This window comes from Artibeus jamaicensis, unplaced genomic scaffold, assembly GCF_021234435.1.
Source record: "Artibeus jamaicensis isolate MK-2021 breed Jamaican fruit bat unplaced genomic scaffold, CSHL_Jam_final contig_484, whole genome shotgun sequence".
NCBI lineage: Eukaryota > Metazoa > Chordata > Mammalia > Chiroptera > Phyllostomidae > Artibeus > Artibeus jamaicensis.
Genome location: NW_026521859.1, coordinates 8,102,389 through 8,129,270, shown reverse-complemented (window position 1 = coordinate 8,129,270; position 26,882 = coordinate 8,102,389). Strand labels below are relative to the sequence as shown.

General features: G+C 43.0%; 1 protein-coding gene across 4 annotated transcripts in view; it reads right to left on the bottom strand.

The window, feature by feature from the left end:
* Positions 1 to 26,882, bottom strand: part of ADGRF5 (adhesion G protein-coupled receptor F5) — a 98,583-nt gene that overhangs the window by 29,995 nt on the left and 41,706 nt on the right. For all 4 annotated transcript variants that reach the window (XM_037142558.2, XM_053668280.1, XM_037142561.2 and 1 more), the window contains exons 2-10: positions 25,842 to 25,967; positions 19,478 to 19,532; positions 11,440 to 11,610; positions 8,501 to 8,677; positions 8,275 to 8,381; positions 6,331 to 6,389; positions 5,401 to 5,543; positions 1,701 to 1,922; positions 538 to 741 (exon numbers count right to left, since the gene is read on the bottom strand). In XM_037142558.2, coding sequence (XP_036998453.2) covers positions 538 to 741; positions 1,701 to 1,922; positions 5,401 to 5,543; positions 6,331 to 6,389; positions 8,275 to 8,381; positions 8,501 to 8,677; positions 11,440 to 11,610; positions 19,478 to 19,532; positions 25,842 to 25,943 — 1,240 coding nt within the window. In that variant the 5' untranslated portion in view covers positions 25,944 to 25,967. The remainder of the gene's footprint in view (positions 1 to 537; positions 742 to 1,700; positions 1,923 to 5,400; positions 5,544 to 6,330; positions 6,390 to 8,274; positions 8,382 to 8,500; positions 8,678 to 11,439; positions 11,611 to 19,477; positions 19,533 to 25,841; positions 25,968 to 26,882) is intronic.

Sequence of the window (26,882 nt, the reverse complement as noted above, 5' to 3'; positions counted from 1 at the left end):
CAGAAACTGACCTGAGAGAACTGAGAAACAAAGGTGTCTGCTCAGGGAGATTAAAAAAAGGCCCAGAGACACAGAATTAGATAACACAGAAGAAAATGTGGACACAAAGGCACCGAGGTGAGACAAACAGACAGCAAGAGAAGAGACCCAGGAACGAGAGGTTCCAAGTCAGACTCGAAAGCAAAGGCGACTTCATCCCTAACTCGGTGCTGAGGATGGAGAGGGAAGGAAGTTGCGGACGCACTTTTCTGTGGGCTGAAGACACTATGGACCTCAGTCATCAGGTCACTCCCTCTTGGATCTTCTCTGCTAAGGTGTTGTCTACAGTCTAAGTGTGATGCTTGTATGCATACATTTTTGGATTTTTTTTCTAGAATGGCTAAACTGGGGCTGGTCTCAAACCTGTACTTTTTCATAGTCTGAAGTCTAGAAAAAAAACCCAGTCGTCTGACATTCTGCCTTCCACCCATGCATCTCCCATATTTATGTGGCCACGGGACAATAGCCAGTTTGTGAAAGGGCATCTAACATTCTTACCTGGAATGCTTATCTCTCCCTCCTGCTTCCACTCCACTCGACTCCAGTTCACGTTAATCTCACTGCAGCAGTTCAAAGACACAGGATTGTTGTCGCACGTCACCCTCATGTCTTCACTTGAGAAAATTTGGATGGGTGTGATATTGATTTTTTTTCTGGACTCATATTCAAAAATATCTAATGTCAGTTTGCAAATATATTCACCTGGATAGAATACACAAAAGCATTTATCATTACTACATGTGTGTATCACCTTAGAAGAATGATAGCCTCCTCTTGTGTCCTCACAGTGCTTCAAGAAACACAATTTTCAAAAGCATCCGGGACTTGGTCTCAACAGCCCTAAAGGAACATCCAGGGAGTGAGATGGTCGATGCAGATATTTCTAATGACATAAGGTAAAGAGCAGACAGATGTTCCGAGGAAATAGCAAAAGTCTCAGAGTCCTGGCTGGTAAGTAAAATGTGTAAAGATGAAAGAGGAAGAAGGAAAAATTATATAGCCTTGGAGAATTAGAAGGTTGTGGATAATTTTAGCATTCTACTTAACTCTAGGGCAAAATCAGAATCAACAAAGATGTGATAGGACCTGTGTTTCTGCAGCCCAACTTCATTCAGACAAAAAGATGCCTTTGTTGACCTCTGGATTATAATGGGGTTATTAAATTCTAAAATGTCAGGTTTAAGACTTATGCTTCTGTGGTGGCTGGGGGACAGGGGCAAGGAGGGGCAGGGAGCAGGGATTACAATGGAGTACAAGAAAACTGGGGGAAGGGGATGGAAATGTTTACTATCCTGACTGATTAGGGTGATAGTTTCAGGCATATACCTAAACTTATTAAACTGCACACTTTAAACATACACAGCTTATTACGTATCTATTCTATCTCAACAAATATGTTTTAAAATTAAAAAGTAATTAAAAGCATAAATTGCTTTTTGTCTCAGGTAACAACTCATAAGCTTCAGTAAATGTGGAAAAACATATTTATCTCCCAAGACTAATTTGCTTGGCTGATATGCCATGGGACTAATTTTCAACTTGGAAAAGTTGAGCCTGGTGACTTCTCTTTGAAGATGAAATGCTATGTACACTTCCTGTACTCTGCTTCTCTATGAGTTCTTCATTCCTTTCCCCCCGTCAGTTATTGGCTGGAAACCCACCGGCGTCCTTCTTAGTGATGTTGTAAATGGTGAGGCGCGACACTGAGGTCATGTTGTTGAGCACGACGGTGTCAACCCAGAATCTGCTGCTGTTCTGGATGTCAGAGCGCTTTCCCACATGGTGCCAGGACACGTTGGAGGACAGAACTTCAGTCTCACACACCAGAGTGACCGTATCCCCTTCAAAGATGATTTCTGGTATGACAGAGAACTTAGTTTCATCTGGAAACCCAAAGAGAAGAATTATTGGAATCCTGAAGCAAATAAATGCAATTGATGCTGCTCGCCAGGTGCTGCGATCACAAGGGTTGTCACACGGTCATCACAGTCCCTGTGGTGCTCTCAAGAATGGGTCCCTCCATCCCTGGGTGCTTGGGGTCTGGGGCCCAGAGTCAAGCTGGCCTGGTACTAGGGACATGGTTTCCAGTCTAGGATCTTTGCACACTGAAGAGCCCTCAATGGTAGTGATCTGGATCCCAAAGCTATTTTTAATATTTCCAATAGTCTGGCAGAAAATTGCACATTTGTTTATGAAAAAGGCACACCAGCCAACTTAAACATCAAGTTTCTTTGCTGTCCACTCAGATAACACCACCTGCTTCTCACTGATAACTGATATCTCATGCTGACTGGAAGCTCTGTTCTATGTCTTTGATGAGTTAGAAATGGGAAAATGATTGTTTTAATAATCAAGTCTGGGAAATAATTTTTTAATACCTAATACCCATGGGTCCTTAAGTGTGGGAGCTTTATAAACACTCAGGTCTGGCTCAGAATCTTGGTTCTGTGCTTCAGGCAGCTGTGTGGCCCTGGAGAGCCTGCTGGGCTGCTCTGAGCCTCAGCTCCCTTATCCAGAAAGCAGTGCAAGCTACCTTGGGAGGTGCTTTAGGGGAAGGGTAGCTGTTATGATTGTTTTCACAATAAAATTCTGAAAAACCACTGCACTGAGTAATCTCACAGATAGAAATAAAAACACAATATTTGTTACTTTTGTATGTCTTTTTTAAAGTTGTTCTTTGCCTACATAACAGGCAGTTTTTGCCCTCTCAGCTGTGTCTTGTGCTACGTCCTTTATGAGGTCCATGTGGTGAGGGAATCTGGGAGCTGGGCGAGGGGGCTAGGTGGCCTCTTTTGCATGGGGCCTCGTGGTCAGGCCAGCCCTGTCCATGTGGTAAACGTGGGACTGAAACACCGTAAAATTAATTTGGGATGATGATGTGCCGGTCAACATATCAAGGTATCTAAATATTTCTTATCACTTTTATTACGTTCCTGAGTAAACTAAGATTTTTAACACTCACATTCAACAGTTAGGAATCAAGGCCACTCATGAGCATTTAATGCAGTGAACTGGCTTGAAGTCACACAAACTTGTGTTACTTACTACGTGTTCTTGAGCACACTATTTACCGTGTCTGAGCCTTCATTGCCTCGCGTGGGAAATGAAGACTATATCTACCTTCCAGATGATATGATGATGAAATATGAGGAAGGCACTGGGCTTAACATAGAAAGATACATTAATAGCACCCTCTTTTCATTACTATTGTTGCTAATAACCATGACTAGTAAAACTGCCAGCGTTGTAGGGTTGTATGGAAGTGATCACAAATTTACTGGCAGTGATTAAAGAAAGGGTGTTCTAGTTAAGAGGCCCTGCTGATTGAGCAAGCAGCCCCAGAGGATTACCACCCGACCAAGTCAGTGCACCTGTTCTGAAGAGTGCCATGTGCCCTCGCGTTTCACAGAGAAGGGTTTAAATAAGTTCCTGATACCAATTCATTCGGTCAGCATTTTTCTTTCTTGTTCTCTTCTTGTCCCATGCCCTTCAAATATAATTTTTTAAAGATTTTATTTATTTATTTACTTATTTTTAGAGAGGAAGGGAAGGAGAGAAGGAGAGAAATATCAATGTATGGTTGCCTCTCGTGAGTCCCCTGATGGGAACTGGCCTGCAACCCAGGCATGTGCCCTGACTGGTAATCAAACTGTGATTGTTTGGTTCTCAGGCCTGCGCTCAATCCACTGAGCTACACCAGCCAGGAAAATATAATTTTTAAAAAGCACTCAGTCAGCTGAATTTTTTATATATCTGTACTCTGGATAAACACCGCCAATACCATGGTGAGCAGAGTGGTGTCTGAGCTCGCCATGGAGCTGCACAAGAGGAAGTTCATGTTTGGTGCTCTAAGGCTGAGGGTATCACAGAAGCACACTTGGGTCTTTAAAGGAGGATGGAGAAGAGTGTAACCCTCTGCAGAAAGGGGTATATAAGGCCATTCACAGTGACTTGGGAAGAATAAGCTGTAGGCACCAAAGCACTTTTGTGAATCATAGTGTCAGCACCATTATCTCTGGACTGACAGCCACTGGTCAGTAAATCTGCTGGACACTTACTCATTTCACTGTTTGGCTTTCCTCAGCAGAACTAAAATTTTGCAGAAAGAGGAATCATAATGGAAGCTTACCTGTGCTAGCAACTACTCTTCTCCTGTGCCCTCAGAATGACTTAAAAAAAGAAAGACTTTTTCAGGGCAAAGCATCCTTGGCTGGTGGGGTGCTGTCAGGGTGGCGTGGAATTGCTAAAATTGCTTCTGCATGAGTCTGTATTTTTAGGCCACTTATTCTCCTTTCTTTACAGTTTTCATTAGTTTGCTGCTACCTTATTTACTCTGAATTTTTATTTTACTCTTTTATCTTGATTTTGTTGTAGCACTTTCTTACCATTGTGTATCTCTCTTTCAATATTTTAGTTTTAAAAAGATCTGCTGTCTAAAAATACCAGCAGAGACTGTAAAGAAAAAGAGAAAAAATCCACTGTGAGGAGGGCCCAACTGCTGAGAAGGGTGCCCTTTCTTCAATCATTCCTGGGACAGTCCATGCCTTGTCCTCCCCACTGTGACCACGTCGCTCTGAAGAGGAACCATCTTTACTTGGGAACCACAGACGGAGTTACCCAGACATCTGCCGGCCAAACTCCAGCCCACCAAATCTCTGCCCCGCTGGGTCCTCATGTATTCCACAAGCAGCATTATAGGTCCACCCACCTAATAACACAACAGAACCCAACCCTGAACTCCACTTGTAAAATGGGGGAGAACTTCTAAAATCCCAGGATTCTTATAACTGTTAGATGTGATCCAAAGCAGTGGTTCTCAAACTTTCCCGAGCATCATGTCACCTGCAGGGCTTGTTAAAACACAAATTGGCCCCCATTTGGTCTGGGGTGGCCCCAAGAATTAGCATTTCTAACAGACCCCAGGTAGGAATGATGCTGTTTGGGGGGGCACCCTTTGAGAACCGTTGCTCTAAAGTAACAGTGGCCCCTGTTTAGTATCAGTGCGTTCCACAAAAGTCGTGGTCCCCACCTGAACCACAACTTTGGCTTTACTTTTGTTTGCATATTTTGGTTCTATTAATTTTTTAAAAATCTGTAAGCCCAGATGGATCTGTGGCCCCCTTGCAAACTCTCTCCCCTTGTGACCCCTCCCACAACCGCAGTGACATTAGTTCTGCGGGAAGGCTCTGCAGCAGCCTAAGGGGGGGGAGGGGAATGGCACAAAACCCCAAGCCTGGGACCTGAGACTCTCCACGGGGGACATGGCAACAGAATTTCTTAGGTTTAAGCATAACCGCAAACATCACTGCTGTATCTGAATGGAATCTCTGCATAGGAAAAATGTAGCAATGTTGTACTTACTACTAGCAACTGCTTGAAAGGAATTGTAGTCCATTTTGTAGGTCTGATTGAGGTTCTGTGCTACTAGAGCATTCGCTTTCTGCATTAATCCCGGCGATGGTGTTGTAGTCTTGACTGCATATGTCACGACCACACTGCCGGGCCTGGACAGGGACCATCGGTTCAGTAAAGCAGTAACTGACCTGGAAGAGTCTAGATACTTATGATTTATTTGTGTGGGAAAACAAGTGGCAGGAAGGGTTCACGGCAATCAACGTGTTTTCAAACTCTAGTTGAAAGCCTGAGGCGGGGCTTGCACACTCAAATGTATGCAGACAGCTAACATAAATGAACAAAATAGCCAGACAGGGATGAGGGAACGAATCATGTGAGCTGGCCATAGGGTGGCAACCACAATACAGAGACTTGTCATATAACCGGGCTGGCCCCGTGTTACCAGAGAAGCTTAATATCAAGAGAAGCCAAAATCCTGACTGTTTCTGTAAACATTCTTAATTGTTAACATTGGCAACCAGCTTTTCGAAAAACTGTGCAAACCAGCTCATGTCTGCCAGGGTGTGCAACTTCCAGGAGAGCCACCCCATTGCAGCCTGCCTCTGCAGTCCTGGCGGGCCAACTTTTCTTGAACAAAGGCATCATTGCATGACATCGTTTCACTTTTCTATTTCTGAACGCCCTAAACTACAAACTTATCCAATATCCTTGCAAAATCCTTGTGTGTGTAGAATGAACACAAATCTTTTTCTCACTTTCTAAGTAGGTACCTCTGTAAGGTGTAAACTACAATTCTCAGTATTTTAGCCACTTTAAGCCCCAGCAATCTGCCCCCACTGAGCATCCCAGATTTCACCCCCTGACAGGCCTTTCCTCCTTCACTACTGTGCTGGTCTGTGCCATTAGATAGAAATGACCCGATTATGGCATTCTTACCTGAACCCTGTCACAGTCACCAAGATGAAGCCTGGTAAAATACTGTAACCTTTCCAGAACTGAAAAATAAAGCAAGACGAGTGTCACGAATCAAGGTCCAGTGAGAGAGATGACAAAGACTAGAAACCGAGTAAAAGGCACGTATTACTTATCACTCTGAGCACAATTTCGTCCTGCATGTTTTGTTAGCATTGGCATCAGTAGATCTTTGAAGAAGCCATTCCTATCTACTTATGAAAGTCTGGGTTCTCTAAAACGCAAACACCAGATTAAATGTGTAAAAACTTTACTCAGGGAAATAGCTAGGAAAGAATGCAGAGGAGGCTGCAGGAAGCCATCCGACCACGAGTGGAAGAGAGCAGGAATTAGGTGAGATGAAATCATCCTAGACTAGGCTGAGCCTCAATAAGCTTCAATAAGGCCTTCAAAGGGGTCTTGTGTCTGCCAGACACAGACCTGTTGGGTTCATTCACTGGCAGCAATCACTGCCAGGGCTCTCAGAGGCAGGGCAGCTGAGCCCCCTGTCAATTCCAGCCCCTGTGGTTGGAGACCCACTGGTGCACTCTTATGGCTGGTGCACTGCCTAACACATTGCACTTAAATAATGCAGCATTGGTTGAGCAAATTTGGTTTTTGATAATGTTTTTACTCGAGTTTGTTTCTCTGTATACCAACCATATGAGAAATTCAATTTGATTCAAGTCACATTTACAGGGCAGATGTCATATGCAAAGAAAGCATTGTGTACCAGGTACCTGGATGGACAGGACCCAAAGATTAGCATATTTTCCTGTTATAATGTAGACTTTTTTACCCAAATTTTTTAGGGAAGATAAGAATGTGCATTATACATGGGTAGTTCCTGAAATACCCCGTATCTGTTCTTGTGTTTTGTAATTATTTGTTATATAAAATTTCTTGTGCTACAATATGTTCAAAATAAATGCTAAAGTTCTTTTATAATACAAAAAACAAGTATCTAATTATGTATAAATAAACAATTGAATTAAAAAATTAAAACAAAAGATTTTTTTCCTGAAATTTTGGGACAAAAGCTGGGTGTGCATTACACAAGGCAAAATATGGTAATATGTCATTCTCTTTCCTCAAAAGTACATGATTTTGTGTGTAGTTATGTGTATGAGGAGGGTTCTCATGTTGTGCAGAACCTGTCACATGCCAGATATGTAAATCAGAGGTCCAAGAGCCCTACTGAGTCAGCACTTTGCCATGGGCCCCCACGGAAAACGTTAATGTCGTGTGGCACACTCAGGAAAGCTCCTGCCCTGCTTCTGCCCGGAGAGCTAAGGAAGTCACCATCTCAGTCCACCTGGAGTATGTGCACGCCAGTTGGGAAAGTCTATTCCAAATGGGTCAATTCAAGGAAAGCATTTCAATGTAGACGAATCAATCCAATGTAAAGCACTTACAATAGTGTCCTGCACACAGTTAACTAACACTCAGAGAATATTCTCCATTTTTACATGAGTAAATTTAAACCTGTCTTAAGTGTGAATGCCTAGGAACCACTAGTGTAGCATGATTGAGAACCCTCTGTGCCACCCTTGGGCTGGTCCACCCAAAGGATGTTAAGGGTTTCATCCATGTGCTGTGTGAGGACAAATAGAAGTGCACATCTGCTACTTCTAGATCAAGTTCATGGGCCACTGAATAGGTTTCAGTGAGTTTATGTCATCAAATCTTACCTGAATCAGTTCTATCCTGGGAAGCAGTCCCACCTATAGGTCAAGATGATGTCAAATCATCCCCTGAACACTATTTGATTTGAGCAATTTTTACTTCACCATCCCAGAAGTGTAGGAGTAATTTCGACATCCACATTCCTAAATTCTGACCGATCCAAGCAAACTATCCATAGTTAATACAACAGATTTAGTTCGGTCCAAAGTGTCTGGTCAGGAGGCTCCCGAGGCCCAAACCTACCGCTGTTTCCAAGTCAGTCTTGTAGGACCTGTAGAGGGCAGAGGAAGTGTTCCTGAGCTCTTCTTGAAAGCCCACGTTGAGTCTGACTGACATCCTCAAGGTTACAGCTGGAAAAAAGAGGCGGTATTTTAAAATCTCTTGTTAGCACTTAAGCACACACAGGACGGAGAAACATTTACTTGATCTGATATGAAATAGCCACTGAAAAAAAGGAGCAGTTACTTACCTCCCCGGAGCTGGCAAAAAGGTCCTCTGGGGGGCAGTCCTTTAAGGCAATTGCAATGGTGCCCTGCAGGGGAGTTGTCATGGTCCTGACAAGTGACATTGGGAAGGCACTGTTCTTGAGGCCACCTATAGCCTGTCTCACAGGAGCACCAGATTTCATTCCCAGTAGGTCTGCAGACTAGCATCAACCGGAGCAGCGAGGAAAGAGAAGGTGGTCACCACATTTGCATTTACGGACTACAAGTATTATTTCTAGGCTAACTTGATTCCATATTGTCCTCTGGGAAGTCAGCAGGATCACATGCGAGTCCCATGATTCATCCCTGTATGCATCATCATGCTAGTAGTCATGGGCATCTACAAGGTGACTCCTCCAACTCACCCATGGGATGTCTAAAATGACATTGTGATAGACAGATTTCCGGACACACAGTGTATAATAGCTAGCCTCCAAGATGGCCCCTGACCACCCCCGGCTCTGGAGGTCTTCACATCCTTTCGTAGCACCCTCTCCTATTGTACTGGGGTTGGTCTGTGTGACCAGTAGACTATAATGGAAGTGATTTCAGGCCGTCAGAAACTGTGTGGCATAATAAATGTCTGTTGTTTGAGTGCTAAGTTTTGGGGTCATTTGTTACACAGCAACGGATAGCAAATATAGAGTACAAGTAAAATTGTGCCTTTTACATTGCATGTCAAATGTGAGCAGCCCAAACAGATTCTGTTCCCACAGGGACACTGAAAAATGCTCCGAAAACAGAGAGCTTTGAATTTACTTCTAAAACTGGAGCAACGTAATATCGCTGGATGCTGTTTGTTCTGCACATGGGCACCTGGGCAAAGGCCCAACAGAGTGAGTACCCAAAGGAAAGCCACCCAGTAATTGTTCCTGAAGTAGGAGTGACAGCTGAGTTCCAGTGGACCCTTGGACACAGATGCAGCCCTGCACTCCGGAAGTCATGGGAGCTGAGCAGAGAGGTATAAGGAACAGAGGAAACCCAGGCTGCTGGGTGACAGTGGTGAATTGGCAGGGGAATTTGAAGGGAGACAATAAGACCCCCTTTGTCAAAATCTCCTATTGACCTGAAGTCACACTGGTAACATATGTTTTGCTTTGTTTTGCTTTCATTTGTTCACTTTTTGAGGGAGGAGTGGAGGTAGTATTTTAAGAACTTTTAACCAAAATAAAATAAGAGGGTGCTTTAAGAGGGTGACGAAAGCTACAATCACCAGACCATCTACTGCATTCCAGGTATATTTTGTGCTTTACATACACTGCCTGGCTCTTAGTTTTGTTTGCTGTTGTTAAAAAAAAAGAGAGAGGATCATAAGGTAAGCTGTTGAAAGAATGGGCAGGGAGAGGCATGGGAAGAGGGGAACGGAGAAAATGTGGGGGTGCTTAGACATTAGTATCATGGTCAGAAAGTCTAATCTTCACTACCCACCCATCACATCTCACCCATTCCTGTCCCAGGTCAGCTCTCCCCAGCCTTCCCTGCTAGTTCTGAGGTCCATGAGCCTGAGGTTCTCTCAGTTTGCTACCAAGGAAGGTTTCACTCCTTCAGCGTGAGAATGGCCAGTCTTGCTGGCAAGATAAATTAAACTTTCCCAGGGCTTTTTATCTTAAAAGAGAAATGGCATACACAGTGGAGCCCCTGAAATCACACCTCCTTCAGTAGAACAAAATAAACCAGGAAGCATGTGTTCATATGTCTATATTGAGTGTATATAACATTAGCTCACAACTGAAGATCATGTTTACACTCACATGCTATTCAACAAAAACAAAACTTTATGTATGTGACACTTATTGGTCTATTTTGTGTATTAGATTTGCTTTATAGTATCCAAATAGATACCAAAGTTTTCCGTTAAAAATATTGGAAAGCAAAACAAAATTGACTTAAAATCTATAAAATTATTAATTTTTCCCCAAAATAGGGGAAATAATTTTAAACGCAGATCTATGCTGAATGGAGACATAGAAGGTGTTTCCTCTGTTGTTCCAACATAACTATTTTGTAAAACATTCTACAGAAGAGTCCTGTGAGCAAATCATTTGAGGAACCTTGTGGATGACCCACAATGCACACTGGCATTTGATCAGAGAAGCTCATGGTAACTCGAGGACATTAAGGCTAATGTAGAATTTGGCAGAGAATAGAGTCCAAAGGGAGCTATAAGATGGAGATTTCAGATTCAAGTAGAACTAAAGAACTGTCTTAAGAACTAAAAATGAAGCTGCATAGTGTGACATTGTGTTGACTATTTAAAATATGAAAATTCAAAAGGATCTCGAAAAATAAGAATTTTATTCTTGCCACCATTTTAGAATAGTAAAGCTTAATATCTTAGTGCTTTGCAATTTACAAAGCAGTAACTTTTTATAAGAAAAGGGATTGTACCATCTTATACCTGCTATGGCATAGAGGTGATGGTCCCCAGAGACAAAGGAGAACTAGCTAGCATGACCTCGAAAGGAGCCAGAAAGTCTAATCCCATAGTCTTGGAGGTTCTTCTTCATGCCTTGCTTCTGATCTAGGCATATACCTGGTTCCTATTTCCTGACCCATGATTCCAAAAAGAAGGGAACTTGCTACTTATTAATACCCTGAACCAGTACCTTCTATATCTACTGATTGCCTAGGGGAAGAGAATCCAGTAGTTTGTCATGGCCATATCTTGGAACCACTTTGTAACAACCAACCAACAAACCACCAAATAAGTATTTAGTCACCATTTAAAATAAGCAAACTGGTTGCAGAGTCTACCAATAGGGACTTCATCTAGAAGGCTATGAAGCTGTAAAATCACATATCAGGCCCATTGGGTCTTTTCACTAGTCTACTAGATATACTTTTTTTACTTGTAATGAGCTCAGACTGCCTTTCTCCTGATATGCCCAATCCTCCGTTCTAAAGCAAAGGGTCTTTCACTCACCTGTTGTCAGCTCAATGCTCAAAATGTTGGTGGCTGGGTCAGTGTCATTGCCTTGAATTGGAAAACTGAGGCTGTTCAAGTAAGCTTTGATAGGGTCCAGGAAGGAGGCATTTTCCAAACTGATCTCAATGTCCACAGTGTACTCTTTAGCTGCAGGACGACTCGTAGCAACTGAAATGAAAGCATACGAAGGCTGTGAGAATTTAAGCATTGGTGGTGGAGGGAGAACATGATAGGCATTTAAGTACTTAAAGGTAATGACAGGAATATGCGGATGCTGGACACACCATTCCTTAAAAGTTTCTAATGAAAATTTGAGAGAAAAAAAAGTTTGTGCACTGACTACCACCAAGACCCCCTTCATGATGCTTCCTCCCTGAGACTTTACTACTTAAAGGAGTGAGGCAACTGATCTGCCTGGTCTCCTCACAGTGGTTGTTGGCTATTTGAGAGACTCACAGGCTAAGCTCAGGACCTGTCCTTCCTCTCCATTCCCACACCCTTCTTGGCGTCCAAGGCCAAGAACCTCCATGTGGAGAATGGACTATAATGGGGCAAGAACAGAAGCAGAGAGACCTAGTAGGAAAGTTTTGGCAACAGTCTAGACAATAAATGCCAATAAAAGTCTTGACTCACCAGGATGACCAATATGTTTCAAACACCATTCGACTGACATGCACGTACTTTGAGAGCCGGACTATTTAAACTTGAAGACATCTGGGAAAAGTCATCTAGTTAATTCCCTTTGCTCCTAGTCTGGGCACACAGTAGACTCTTTGTTTTCACTCTGTATGGCCAGTGTCCAGAACATGATACACACTCAACAAAAGTGAACTGGCAGGTTGGAAAGTAAAATAAAAGAGATCTTTAGCTCTTCATTGCCTTCCTAAAATGTCTCCAGGCTGGTAGTCTGGCTATCATTGTAGATGAATCTGCTCCCCAACCCATGCCCACTGCAGGCAGGGCAGACCATATTAAATATATATATTCACATATAAATATATTTTATATAAATATATATCTAATAAATCTATTTTAATAATGAATATTTGCTATAATTTCATTATATAATTTATTGCATATAAGTATGTCATTTATTACAAAATATACAATTTATTGAACATTAATATATTTATATATAAACATATTTTAAAATGTATTTATATATGTATTTTTTTAAATACATACTTAAATGTTCTTTTATGGTTTCATATATTACATCATGTCTGGCCCACTAGCTGCAAGCTTCTCAAGGGTAAGAACAGTTTCTTTCACTTCTCACGGCCTTGCTCACTCCACCTGGCATGGAGCTCACGCCACAGTAAATGGGTGTCCAATCAATTCTTGTTAAACCTGTGACTATTTGAATTGGGTCGCAGATTCACCTTTCTGTCGAAGCCAGAATTTTTGGCTCATTCTTGGCTGAAATATATAACAGGAGCAGAAGCCATGGACAACCTTAAAAAGTTAGGAACATTTTTTACGGAGACACATTGAGAAGGCAAGTTGTGGCCTAGTTTATTTTGTCAGTTACATATGGAAAAGGTAAGTGAATACCTACAAAACTATCACCTTAAAATTTAAGTAAAATCTGGACCTACGATGCCTATTTTATCATACAATTAAAATTCTAGGTCTATTTTCTAAAATGGCAAAGAATGTCTCCCATAATATTGCAAGATTTGCTTTAAATGTTCTAAGAATTATTTATGTGAAACACTAAAATAGAGTAATTTTACTATGGGGAATTCCAATTGATAAATTCTTGTGGCAGAAAACTGTAATGTTTGTTCACTTAGAGTTGCAAAGTATGTTTGTCTTAGGATGTTGGTTTAACTCATTTACCTTGAGAATTATTTCATTTTTGGCACCATTCAACTTAATGTAAACTGTAAAAAAAAAGTCTGTGCAGATTTTCTTAAAAATTAAGAATACACTTAATGTATATTTTCTCCTTACAAAAATATATTTACTATAGAACAAGTGACTTTCAAGACCCAATGTGGAATCTCGGTCCGTCCTGATATTATGCCATTGCCTCAAATTTCCCATTTGTTTATTTATTTGTTTGTTTTTCCCCTGATTCTCAAATGGTTTTGTGATGAAAACAAATTACCTGAGGGGAGGAGGTGGAACTGCTTATCTCAGTTTGTGTGATCCAAATTAAGTGTGATCCAAACTCTGAACACAGTACTTGCCCGCTGGGAACATTTGCAAAGGGGCAGCTGCCCGATATTTATCTGCAAGGTCTGCCTTAGAGCGCATTCTTTTTCCTGAAAAGTAATGTTTGTGTTCTCCAGATGATTCCTCTTTGCTGCATCAGTCTACTCTCCTGCCATGAATGTAAACAGGATTTCCTGGACGTGAGCAGTTTGAGATCAGTGAGGTCTATGATAACCAAATATCACCCCGGGGTTTGATAGCAGCATACCACCGATGCCTGCCTGAGGGCCATGTCTGCCACCCACCCCTGAGCCCACCACTCTGTGCTCTTTATAGGCATAACTGTAAAACAAGCCCGTGCCTGAAAAGCATATGGTAATTGGTGGACGTCATCATTCCCCACTAAAACCAAGGCAGTTAGGAAGATCTACTCCTCTGAGGTCTTTCAAGGAGGTGAGCCAAAAGCTTAAAATACTAAGAGGGAAGTTCCTGAGACTTTAGCGAGTTCCAATCTATGGGATTTGTGCAATGATTAATAAAAGCACTAGCCTCCAGGGCTCACTGTCCCTTATCTGCCTTTTCTGTTCCTCAATAACTTCTATAGGAGTTCCAAAGTAACCCTCATCTTGAGTGTCAGTTCTCCCTAGAGACGGAGGATGTGGGAATCTCTAATAGAGAAGGAAATGTCTTCTTTAAAATGGTTCTTCCAAACAGTCTCAAAAACAAAACAAAATAAAACAACACCATAATAACTCAGAAGGCTATGGCCTTGCCATAGGGAATCACCTACGTCAGGGGTGCCCACACCTGACTGATGATTTTGCACACCTAGGGAATTTACACAAGCAAGTATTTTAGAACTTCAACAGACCTGAGCCAAAGTAGAAGCTTCATGGGTTAGGCCCAGAAATCTGTATGTTTTTCAGTTCCCACTGGTGCTTCTGGTCATCAAGCACATTTGGGGTCTAACATTCTAATACAAATGAGGAAACTGAAAAGATAATCTTGGGGAACCAAGATTAGCTTCTAACCATGTTTTTGGCTTTAGCTTTGCGTTTTGCTTGCAGCGCCATCTGCTGGTGCTCCTGTGGGGGCAAACAATCATGCCGTCTCCAAGCATATTTGCTCACTCTTACCTTTCCTCTTTTGTCTGAGGGAGCTGATACTTGCTCACCTCTTTCTTCAGGGACACCAAATGGATCCCAGGTGATCATAATGAAAGTAACAATAATAAGAGCAGCTGCCATTTATCCATTACCTGGTCATTTCTAGGGCCATGAGGATAGTATACAGACCCCCATTTTACAGATGACAAAACTGAGGTCTAAAGGGTTGAAGCCACATGAACAGCAAACATCAGAGCTAAAATTCGAAACCACATTTTTCTGACTCCAAAGTTCATTTTATTTTAATCATACCCTGCAGTGACTCAAATAAAAGAAGGTAATGAAAGTGACCACTCTGTAAATCTTAAAGTACCACAAAGATATATGGTATTCTTGTTAGATGTGTCTTTGGAACATGGCGTGCAATTCTTAAAGTACATTTTAAAATAAAATTCAATTGAAAGGCAAAATTATTAATAATAAATGGGAGAATTATCTAAAACTTTGTTCAGTTTCATTCAACATAATAAATGACTTAGAAATCCACAGTGAGGAAAAACACAATGACCCATTGCCACTGACATTCATGGATTTTGACACCAACCTTTGCTGAGATCGTTCCTTGGTTTATTGATCTATAAGTAACTTGACTATTTATTGAGTGCCTACTTCCCGGGCACTGTCCTCAGTGCTGGGACACAGGCGTACTGTGCTCACAGCCTCAGACAGGCCCACGGTTTGCAGTAAAAATGCCAAACCTACTCCGTCATCTCTCTCAAACCTGAGGACTTCGGAGCTTGGGAAGGTGATACCCCTGTCCTGCCTCAGGTGACAAGCGGCCCGGGAGGAACAGAAGACTGTTCCCACCTCTCTGCGAGTGTGTATTTCAGAGGCCTTCCACACTCCTCTGCTGTCTCTGGACCGTCTGATTTCAGTTTAATGGGTTTTCTTTGTCTTGGGCTCCTTCACGCTCCTGTTGTTTTGTCTGAATTTGTCTGACTCACCGATGCCCCAGGGGAAGGTAGCACATTCCAGGTGTTATTGTGTCCTAGGTGGAGGCCCATTGGCAAGCCCAGGAGGCACCGGCCAACCAGGATTTCCTCTCTCCTTCCTCGTAAATCACTGCCACCACACAGCACTTGTCTTAAAGAGACATTTCTGGAAAGTTGGACACAAACTGCGACAAGCAATTCTATCTTGATCACAGCTTTTAGAGCAAACAATACCATTTTGCCCCACAATGCTAATAGGAATTATGGCTTCTCAAAAGTCAGAGCCTAAGTAGACCCATAATTAGTTTCCCACCTGCAAAAGAATGAAAGATGCTAACTTCACCCAGGAGAAATGAGGTGGGGTGTGGCTTTCTCTTGACCAAAGGGGACAATGCTTCTTTATTACTGGACTTGGCTTTCATTTCTCCCCCACAGCTCTGTAGCAAGTAAATATTAAGGCTGTTTTTATGCTCATTTTTCTATTTTGTTGGCATGTTCTAGCAGGTAGCAAATTGGCAGCATCCTAGTCAAAGGATCCTGTTCTCCCACTAGGTTTTAAAAAAGGTTTGCTCATACGGGTAAGCACCAGAACCCCTGGCTGGGGCTTACCTGGCAGGTGTGGATGAGGACAGTGGGGAAGCACTATGTCAGGAAACCCTGGGCTGTGAAGTCCTACCCTTCATACACCCAAAGTATCAAAGTCAGCCTCGTACAAAGTTCTTTTCTGAGTGCAGTGAAGACAGTGGTAGCTGTGCCCCTTGCTCTACAAAGCTGCTCCAAGAATCATGGGATCTCACCGGCCAGATACACACGCATCAGCATGGACTTTGACTCAGGGAGAGCTGGGTGGACTGTGCTTTTACCCGAGCAGACCATTAACCTCTGTGAACCTTGCAACTAATTTTGTTGTTAATAAAAGAGTAGTAAAACAAACAAAAAACAAATAACCTCATTAACATTTTTAAAGAATTATGCACATGTTATTTAATCATCCCAACAAACTTATAATGTAATAACATATGTGTATGATATATGCGATACATATACACATAGGTACTCTATATGTAATACATCATTTGGTATACACATATATTTATATGTAAATATGTGGGATAGATGTGATATATATGTGCATATAAATATGCATACATATATTTGTGTGTGATATGCATGTATGTGGCTGTGTATAATATATATGTGTGTGTACATGTGGTTGTGCATGTGTGTGTGTCTACACACATCACATCTATTACATATATATATGTAATATATATATAAAACAGACATAAAGGTATGTCAAGGGCCCAAGGAGCCATATAACTGAGCAAAGTGGTTTAGGAAGAAGTCCATAGTGCTCTGAGAATAAATATGATTAATGATCCTACCTTTAAAGGCAATTCTATTCCAAACCCTAAAAACCTGGCCCAGTATCTCAAAAGAAAATTTCTTTGGAGAATTCTCTCTTCCTCAGAACCACTGTTTGACCCTTTCTGGTGTTGAGACTCCGGAGAGGGAGCCGCGTGAATCCGTGAAACAGGAGACCACTCTAAAAATCAGAGCCCAGTGCTGTCACCCACTTACTTCACACACCAAGCAGAACAGAGACCCGTCCGTGTGGCCTCTGCTGCATGTCACCCTCCTATTGCTGCCTCTCATAGTTCCCCTGGAAAGTGACACCCTTATTACAACGCACATTCCAGGCACCCGCTGCCTAGTGCCCAGGCCTTTCCACGGCCATTTCTTACTTCAGTAATTTTGTGAAAGTACCAAGGCCAATTCATCTCCTGCAGGCGGTGAGTTGAGTAACAGATCCAAAACGACTCTGGAGGCGCAAGAGCATGGAGGGCCTCGTATAAGGAATGGAAAGCAGGTTTTTGTGGTGGTTTATTATTATCATGAATGTTTTCAATGCAAGCACGTCTGGGAAAACTTTGGAATTTCAAATCCTCAGATGTAGACGAGGTTTCCTCCCATGCTGTTGCCATGGGTCACAGACGGTCCTCTCGGAAGTGCAGGAAGACAGTACTTTCACAGTTGTCTGGTCACCAACTGCCCCTGAGGAAGCGGTCAGCCTGAGCCCCAGAAGATGCTAGCACAAACCCAGAGCTGGAACTCACCCACCAACAGTTTGATTTTAAAAAGAAAAGTCTTTCAAAATGCTGCATGGGGACGCCCAGGCCCTGCTCCTGTCACAGGGCGCAGGGAAGGGATGGGGACGAAACAATGACACTTGTTTTAAAGCGTAGAAAAGTGCGATCTGTGCTGCAGACCACTTCAAGCAAGGAGGAGAGCAAAGGGGAGCAAGGGGCTCTTGGGGATAGAAACGAGGCTAAAACAGAAGCACAAAGAGAAAAAATGAGAAAGAAAAGGGGAAAAGGAAAAGAAAATAATCAGTGGTAGGCCCGTCCAGCGAGGATTTCAAGAGCTTGATAAAATGTGATCCAGTTCTCATTTCCCATCAGGGCGTCTGGTTGCTGTGCTGTGAAGGGCTTCTAGCAGGTACCCTCCCCAGACCTCAGGGCAAGCCTAGTCCCTTTGGTAGCCCAGCATCTCTTTCAGACCATGCGACAGAGTAGACCAAGTCACAGCACGTCTGGAAAAGGATTCAGTCACAATGCTGTAGTTTAAAAGTTTTACCTTCTACATAGTTGGTCCAGCCACGAGGCCAGCAGACTCAACAATAGGAATGTATCCCCTGAACTCACAAAGGGGCAGCTATGACAGAGACATGCCCTCTCTTCATTTGCTCACTCACTCATTGAGAAACTGGGCCAGAAGCCAGGCTGGAGAGAGGAAGAGAGTTCAAGGGAGCTCATGTCTACTGGGGATGACAAACAGGAAGCAAAATAATTACAATGCATTGGGACACTTTTGTGCTATGGGAATGTATCAGGGGCAATGAGAACCCAGAAAAGCTGCCCCACCCTGTCTGGGGATTTGATGGAAGGCCTTACATGGGCAGGAACCCATGTGAATTGAGACTTAAGTCAAAGTCCCTTAGACAATCAAAGGGTAGGAGTCAGTGGGCAGAGCACTGCCCGTGTGAAAGGGAATGGGGAAGAGAACAGGGGGGAAAAGCAGGCAGGGTTGGTTCAGTAGGACTCAAGCAGGTGATTAGATTTCATTTTCAAGACAATTGAAAGCACACGGATTTTATCCAGGGAAATAAAAGCATCACATTGATGCTTTTAAAGGATTCTTATGAGGGAAGTAGGAGAATCTGGTCCTGGGAGAAACCAGCCAGCACATGTACACCGACACCTGCCCGGGCCCTGCACGTGGGCCAGGGCACCAAGGGTCGCTGTGCACGTGAGTGTCCACGGCTCTCTCCTGCCCTCAACCCTCCAAAGGTCAGAGTCCTATATTTTCCAGACCATCTTTTGAAATGTATTGGGAAAATGAAAGTGGGAGACAGAGGAGAAGGACCTGAGTCTGATGGTTAAGTCGATGCACCATATAAAGTGACAAGTGAGAAGAGAAGAGGTCAAGAAAGGCCAAAGGAAAGGCTGCTGCATAGAGAGTGGTGGGTGGAGGGCAGCGGAGGAGACAGGCACAGGCTGTGGGAGAGGAAAAGGGGATTAGCCAGGACGTTGCTAAGATTCATTCAATACCATTTGGTAGAGGAGAGAATGGTGGTCCTTTGTAATTACTTCTAGATATTGAACACTGATGTGTTTGGAGACTGAATTATGTGGATCGCAGTGTTTTCAAAAGCCAGAGCAAACATCATTTAATCAGACACACTAGAAGTGATTGCCAAGCAAAGAGTTTACATACCTGCTCGTTTTTGCCTAAGTGGCTCCTCCCCTGCTAGCTCATGTTCACGGAGATTCTGAAAGAACATTTTACAAAATTGTCAGTGAGTGGTAGAGACGTTTTTTCACTATGACTTTCTGATCGCATGCCCCAAATGTTAGAACTGAGGTTAGGACTGCAGATTTGGCATTAGCACCTTTGTGCCCAGTGGGTGCCAAGTAAACAGCAACTCAGTGATGGCGAAAATGACACAAAATTGACTCTGTACTGCGACCTGAGAATTCACTTTTTATAGACCAGTCTCGAGATCCAGGAGTGGAAGAACTTTCACCATATCTGAGTTTCTCAGAGTTCCTGCAGTTTGAGTCCTGCCAAGAAATATAAATTGTGGTGTTCTCAACTTGTGCACTCTGCCTAAGACTTGAACCCTGAGTCAGTCCAGTGACCTTTCCGACAAGTCTCACGACCTGTTCTTGGCACTCAGCCTGACCCCACACCAGTATTTCTGCGGCACTAGGGTGACTTAGATTGACCAGGCTTAGGGATTCTTTTCTCCTTCCCCGGTCCTTTCTCTGCAGGATGGTTGCTACCTATGGCCGGGATCACGACATCCAGTTCTGGGTCAGACTGCCTGGGGGCAAGTCTGCACCACTCAGTATCTATGTGACCTTGAGGAATTTGTTTATCCTCTCTGAGCCTCAGTGTTCTTTTCTCTAAAATGGAATAATAATGGTACTGACCTTACCAAATTGTTATGAAAATTGAGCAAACTCAATGTGGCACATAGTATGCTCTTCATAAATGTTAGTTATATCGCATAGAGTGATAGTTAATAACGAGGACTCTGCAGACATTGAATTCAAATTTGAGCTCTGCGGTGAAATGGCTGTGTGACTTTGGGCAAGTTACTGAATATCTCTGTCTTAGTGCTCACTTATAATACAGAAACAAAAATAACTAGCCTCGGGAGGGTGTCAAATGCTTAATAAATGCAAAGCCCTGGAACTAGTTTTGGTAACAAGACAGGGCTTCACGTTGTTCTGGGAGCACCATTCACACGGGCCCCCCTTTCTGCACACCGCCTCTTGCTTCATCTCTGTAAAGCTCAATCTGCTGTCGTCCCGTAGCTTCTTGTTTAAGAACTGGTATTGCTTGGCTTTGCCGCTGGGATGGCTGCCAGCTCTAGAGTTGGTAATCACACCTTGATCTGAAAGGTGCCTCCTAGCTCATCCCTGCCCCCAGGGGGGCTTTCCTCTGAGGTACTTCCCAATGCAGACTCCCTTCAAGGTTCAGTAGAAGAGCCCAGCCTCTATGAAGTCTCCCCAGATACTCCTGCCCACAGAGGAGTGTCTTTTACCATGAACTCTATATGCCCATGAACCTCACCCAAGGCAAAGCTCATTCTGCTATCTGTGGAGTCTACTACTATCTTCCAGTTATCTCACATTATAATGAAAACAAAAACACTAATTACTAAGATGTATTCAACACCCTGTGTCAGACACTGTTAAGTATTTGGTATGTGCTAACTTGTTTAATTCTCATGACAGCCTAAGATGTGGCTACTGCTATTATCCACATTTTGTTGGACCTGGTGAGAAAATACAGGTAAGATGAGGTCAAAAACTTGGTGAAGGTCACACAGCCTTTAAATAGCAGAGCCAGGATTTGAACCCAGATTGCCTGGCGCCAAAGTCTGCAGTAGTCCACACAAGCATTGCATCATTTAATCAGGAGTACCCCAGGAAACTGTGGTATGTCTCAGGGACCCAGATGCTCTCTTGTACTTTTTCTTTCTCTAGTGCCTTCTCCTATCCCCTCCTTTTCAATGACTAGTATTAATATCCATAGGAACTGAGGAGAAACTATGCATCTGAGAGTTCATAAATGTCCTTAAAGAAATGAATAGAGCAGTGTTAGATAATGATTGAAATTTCAAAAGCCCAGTTGCTATTTCATTAGCAATGAGGCTGTTTCAGCTGTAGCAAAAAATGCAGGAACCAGACCAGGAAGGAGCAGAGTCAACACACAGGGCTGGTTCCTGTCCAGCTTCCCCAGGGGCCTGCTTTGGCCTTAGGTGGAGGTAGGGGGTCTTCTGCTACATTCCTGCCTCTGTCCTCCTGGGGCCCTGTGGGTGGGGAGTGGGGAGCCAACGGCAGCCTCCTCTGTCCACTCTTCACAGACTGTATTTGGGGGACTCAGCCCGAGAGAAGATGACCATTGGCCATCACCTGTGGTCAGCTCATCCAGACCCAGATTATATTTTCTCCATTTCCCAGTGGGGCTAAAGAATTGTGGACTTGCTGCTGGCAGTTGTGCCCTGAAATGAAGATACATTACATTTTTCTCGTGTAAAGTATTATATTTGAAATCTTCATGACCATAAGGGTCTTTCTCCACTTCTCCCTGTAGAATGATTTAGCAGGTCTGGGTGGGGGTCTGGGTGAAGAAAGCTGCCTTTTGAACTAGCACTTCCCTCAATGTGAGAACACATTTTGGATAATGGTGCTTCCTAACTCTTTCCTCAATCTTGGTGATTATCTGGAACTTTCGGGAACATCCTTGCAAAGGAAGGGCTGCTCCTACAATTGTCACCTAGTGCCTCTCTATTGCCCGATGAGGATTCACAACTTTCTGTGAGAATAGCCTACATTTTGTTTTTAGCCCTGAAATCACTGGGGAGAATGAAGGGAAACATACCGAGAGCAAGAAGACCTCTGAGGAGTTCCCCAGTGGTGGTGTGACTCTCCCGGAATGGAGAAGGGACTAGGAGCCAATCATGGGGCCTGAACTTCAACAAGGCAGATGCTGGAGTCACACCAAGAACTGAATCCCACAGCCCCTGGCTCCTCCTGGTTGGAAAAGCCGTGCACTCACTCTAAGCCTCAGTGTCTTACATTGTGAAAAATGGTGTGCTGAGACACACCGAATGCTTGTGCAGTCTCTAGCAGTGGAGTGTGCCCTTGTGTCTGAATGGCCCGGGGCTCATTCGGGGCTAGCTTTGCCCTCCTGAGTCCTCGTGTTACCCAGTTCTGGGATTTCTGAGACCCCGGAACTCACCCTTTTTCTTAAACCTTGGGTGTACTGAAGAGAACTCAGGAGGGAACACAGATCCTGCCAAGGGTTCTCAATACTCAGCTAAATATTAACTTTAGACAAGATAACAGAACCTCCGACTGGGCCTCCCCCAGCTTCCCCATGTAGAAGAGCCCAGATGAGTTGTCTGAGTGACAATGGCCAGCTCCGTCCACAAGGAATTTCCTGATGGCCAGGCTTCAGCCGGAAGACACAAGGTCACAAACTGCAGGAAACACCCCACCTGTTGGACATGATGACTTTACGAATATCCGTGGAGCTGGGGTCAGTGGCCTGGAAAATCAGTTGGGAACGAGAGGTGACATTTTACACGGAGAAGAGAAAACTCCTCTGGAACCTGGCTGCAAGGGGGTCCTCAAACGTCCCACTGTCACCAGATCTCACACCTCCTCATGGAGGCCCCGTACTCACTCCTCTCTGTCTTGACCTGGAATCCCAGATTTAAGATCTTTGCCTCCACGTTAAATAATTGTCTCAGCAAGGGTCCTGTTAGAATGTCTCCTGACACAGGCATTCTAACTAACACAGGTTTATTTTTACTATAATAGTACAAATAACTAGCAAATCTTAAGTACATGCTCTGTGCTAGTCATCGTGCTGCACATATCAGAACGTTTCATCGTCCCAATAAACTAATGAGGAGATACTGTTTATTCTCATGTTATGTAGAGGGAAGAGGTAAAGGGAGATAATGAAATGTGACTCAGTTTCCAAAGCTAGCGAGGGTCAGAGCTGGACTTCAGACTCAGGGCTGAGGCCAAGGTGGAGAGTCTATAGCCTTGCTGCCGAAAGCGTGGTCTTTGGAACGGGGGTAAAGGCAACTTGTCAGAACTGCAGTGCTGGGGCCCACTCCAGACTTCCTGAGTTGAAATCCGCACTCGGAGAAGGTCCCCACGTGGATTCACGCACACGCTGAAGTTTGACAAGCTGCACCATCAGACTTTAAAAGCCCATCACCCCCTATGTGCACGCCAATGTTCACAGCAGCATCATTCACAATAACCAGGAGGTGAAAAACAACCCAAGCGGCCATCAATGGATTAATGAGTATAGACAATGTAGGATATACATACAATGGGTCATTATTTAGTCTTAAGAAAGGAAGGAAATTCTGATGCATATTATTACCGCATAGATTCATTTTTAGGACATTATCCTAAGTGAATGAAGCCAGTCACCAAAAGACAAATAGTGTGTCATTGCATTTATGTGAAGTACTTAGAACAGTCAAAATTAGAGACAGGAAGTAGAACAGTGGTTGTCAGGTGCTGGGGAAGGGAGCAATGCAAAGTTGCTATTTAATAGATATAGATTTTCAGTTTTGCAAGATGAAAAATTCTGCAGATTGGTTGCAAGACCCTGAATACATTTAACACTACTTAGAAATTGTCAAATGATACATTTTATTCAAAGAGCTATAATTTTTAAAAATCTCATCACCATGCATTGTATTTAACATGGTAGAAGGCCAGCCGTGGGAGCTGGGAGGCAGCTGAGGGCCATGTAAGCTGATCAGGCTCAAGTGCACCGCTCCAAGGGGGGTCTTTGGCCTTGGGCTGTACGAAGATATTATATCTTGAATGCAAATCTAGGGAGGAAAAGGGAGTCCTTTGGGGGTGGTGGTGGGACCTTCCAGAAGGGTCAAGTTCAAATTCTGCTAGCAGTTCTGCGAGGTGAGTGGCTTATCTCCTGACAGTCTGTGCCACCAGGCAGAGGGAGGGGATTTGTTAGGGTCACTGTGCTGAGGGCCAGCCTGGCGCAGCAGGAGGGAGCGGCTACAACCATGGCACTAGGACCCTCTGGAGCGCAGGTGAAGCTACCCCATTGCTGAGATCGCCTCTCGGTCCGGCCTCCTCCCCACATGCCTGGGATGACTAGAGATCTGCACTGACCCTGAGAGTCCACAGGCAACGTAGGCATCTGCCTCCTCGGTGTGTAGATGAGCAAGTCGCTGCACTGACTGTACGGGTTACACCTGCACACCGGAGTTGGGGAGACTCACAGCTATCCCACCCAAGTCATGAGAGATGTAACAGAAAAGACAAGGAAACCTAGGTGAAACTGCGAAAGACACAAAAACAAAAAATAGGAAGTGCATAAAGTCATAAAACAAAATCTTGAAAGTAGGATCAAACATTTTAAATATGACATTAAATATGAATATATTATACTCCACAATCAGTAGGGTTTACTCAGATTTGATTTCAAAGGGAAAAAAGGCTTTAAACACATGTTTACATACAAACTATTAAAGCAAAGTGATATATTAAAGGCTAAACAAAAAATAAAAGACAAAGATAGGAGACCACAAATCAAAAACAGGGCTGACAATTGGAATAGAAGACAATGAATTAAAATTAAAAAGTACCGAGCACGGCAAAAAGAGATATTTTACAATGCTAAAATGAATAAACAGAGCTGAACAATGGCGACAGACTAAAAAACACAGCACTGAAATACTTTTTAAAAAATCAGCAGAAAAAATACATCACAGGAGGAGAAATAATAACAGCAAACAGTGATACAACATTTCATAGATGCCAGGGCCTGTTCTAAGGCTGCTTATAATATTCCCTAATTTAATTATCATAGCAATCACAGGAAGTCGGTACTATTATAATCACTGTTTTGGAGAGGAAGAAACTGAGACAGGAGAGAAGTATTCCACCAGCCTCCCAAGATTTCATAACCCCTGACAGGCTTTGTCTCTGCTGCATGGAATAGGCGAAGGAAGAAATAACTCCATAATATGTGAAAAATACAAATAATAAAATAATAATAATGGAGTACTTATCCCCCCTGTAGTCAAGGTAAATTCCTACTAATTTACCAAAGGCAAAATGACCTGGATAATTTGTCAGCAAAAAGCTTAGATGATATCTACGGCTCCTTCAGCTATATGTCTATTATCACCCACACAATTAACACCTTTTGAAATGTGTTCCTGTCTGATGCACAAGTTAAAATGAACCCTTTGAGAACATCTGTGCTTCTCCATCTTCAAAATCTGCCTCACAGTGACTGTTGTCAGTTTCACAGAGTAGAGTGCCAGGCCTGGAGAAGGCAATGCCGTTAAGGAGGGAAAACCAGGGGGATGTTCCCTTGGTTTCAGACAAGCTGTGACCCAGTACATACACCAATATCCATTTATGTTTACCACTCCCCACATCATCTGTAACATTTTCTCAAAGACCCTCAGAAAAGTTACTATGCAATTTCCGTCTGTGACATTCCCAGGAAATCAGAAAAATGTGACAGGGAAAAATATCGCAGGAGTGGATTTACTCACCAAAGGATGAACAATAGACTGTGAATTCAAGGTCTTTGTAACTAGGGAAGAATAAATCACAATGATCATGAAGCACAACGTGGTTCTCCTTGGATATTTCATTTCTTCAAGTTTGAGTTGCTTTGCCTGAAATGGAAATATGATGGTTTAGATATAGAACAAGTTATTTATAAAATGTGGAGAGAACTTGCAAAATCCTATCCCGAAAGCCACACTGCAAAAGAACCTTTTCAACAGGGAAAATAAGGAGCATAAACATATTGACTCCAGAGTCCCTGCTCCAGACCCTTGGGTGAGGAAATGCCAGGAAGGATGGGGGATGGTCCCTGTAAACAGGACAAAGGCGGCTGACTTTGAGGTTCATTTCCTATTTATACGGAGAAGGAGAGAGAGAAGGAATGAGAAAAGAGAGGGAAAACGAGAAAAAAGGAAGGACTATTCAGTAAGAAATACTTTTAACATTGGGATCCAGAACACATAATTATGAACAAAAGAATTTAGAGATTAATACTTACCTTTGCTACACAGAACACACTGTGATATTTTCCATTCTAGTTTATCCTATCTTACCCTATATATATATTTTAAATTCTGGTAGCAACCCATTAAATTGACTCCATGACCCATATTAATGGGCTACAATCCATAAGTATGAAAAATCCTGGACTTAAATCCTAAAATTATAAATTGTATTTTGTAGTCTTTTTATAATCAAAAAGGTGTTCATTTGTATTATGTAATGTAGAACATTAATATCATAATGTATTTCATCCTATGTATTGATCTTTGATCACTATGTTTTTATCACGTGGCATTTAAAATGTGGAGTATCAGATGAAAGAATCCCAACCTCCGTGGGTCTGGGGACCAGGACAAACTGCCTTGTTAGACTCCTTTCCTTACTTTCCCATGTCAAGCAGGGATTAGGACCCAGGATCACTGTAAGCCATGTTTCCTCGAATAAGTCAGTTCTCTGATGATATGGGAAACTTTGAAAAACCTCTGTTTAACCTTTATTTGCCCAGGCCCCAGGCGCCCTAG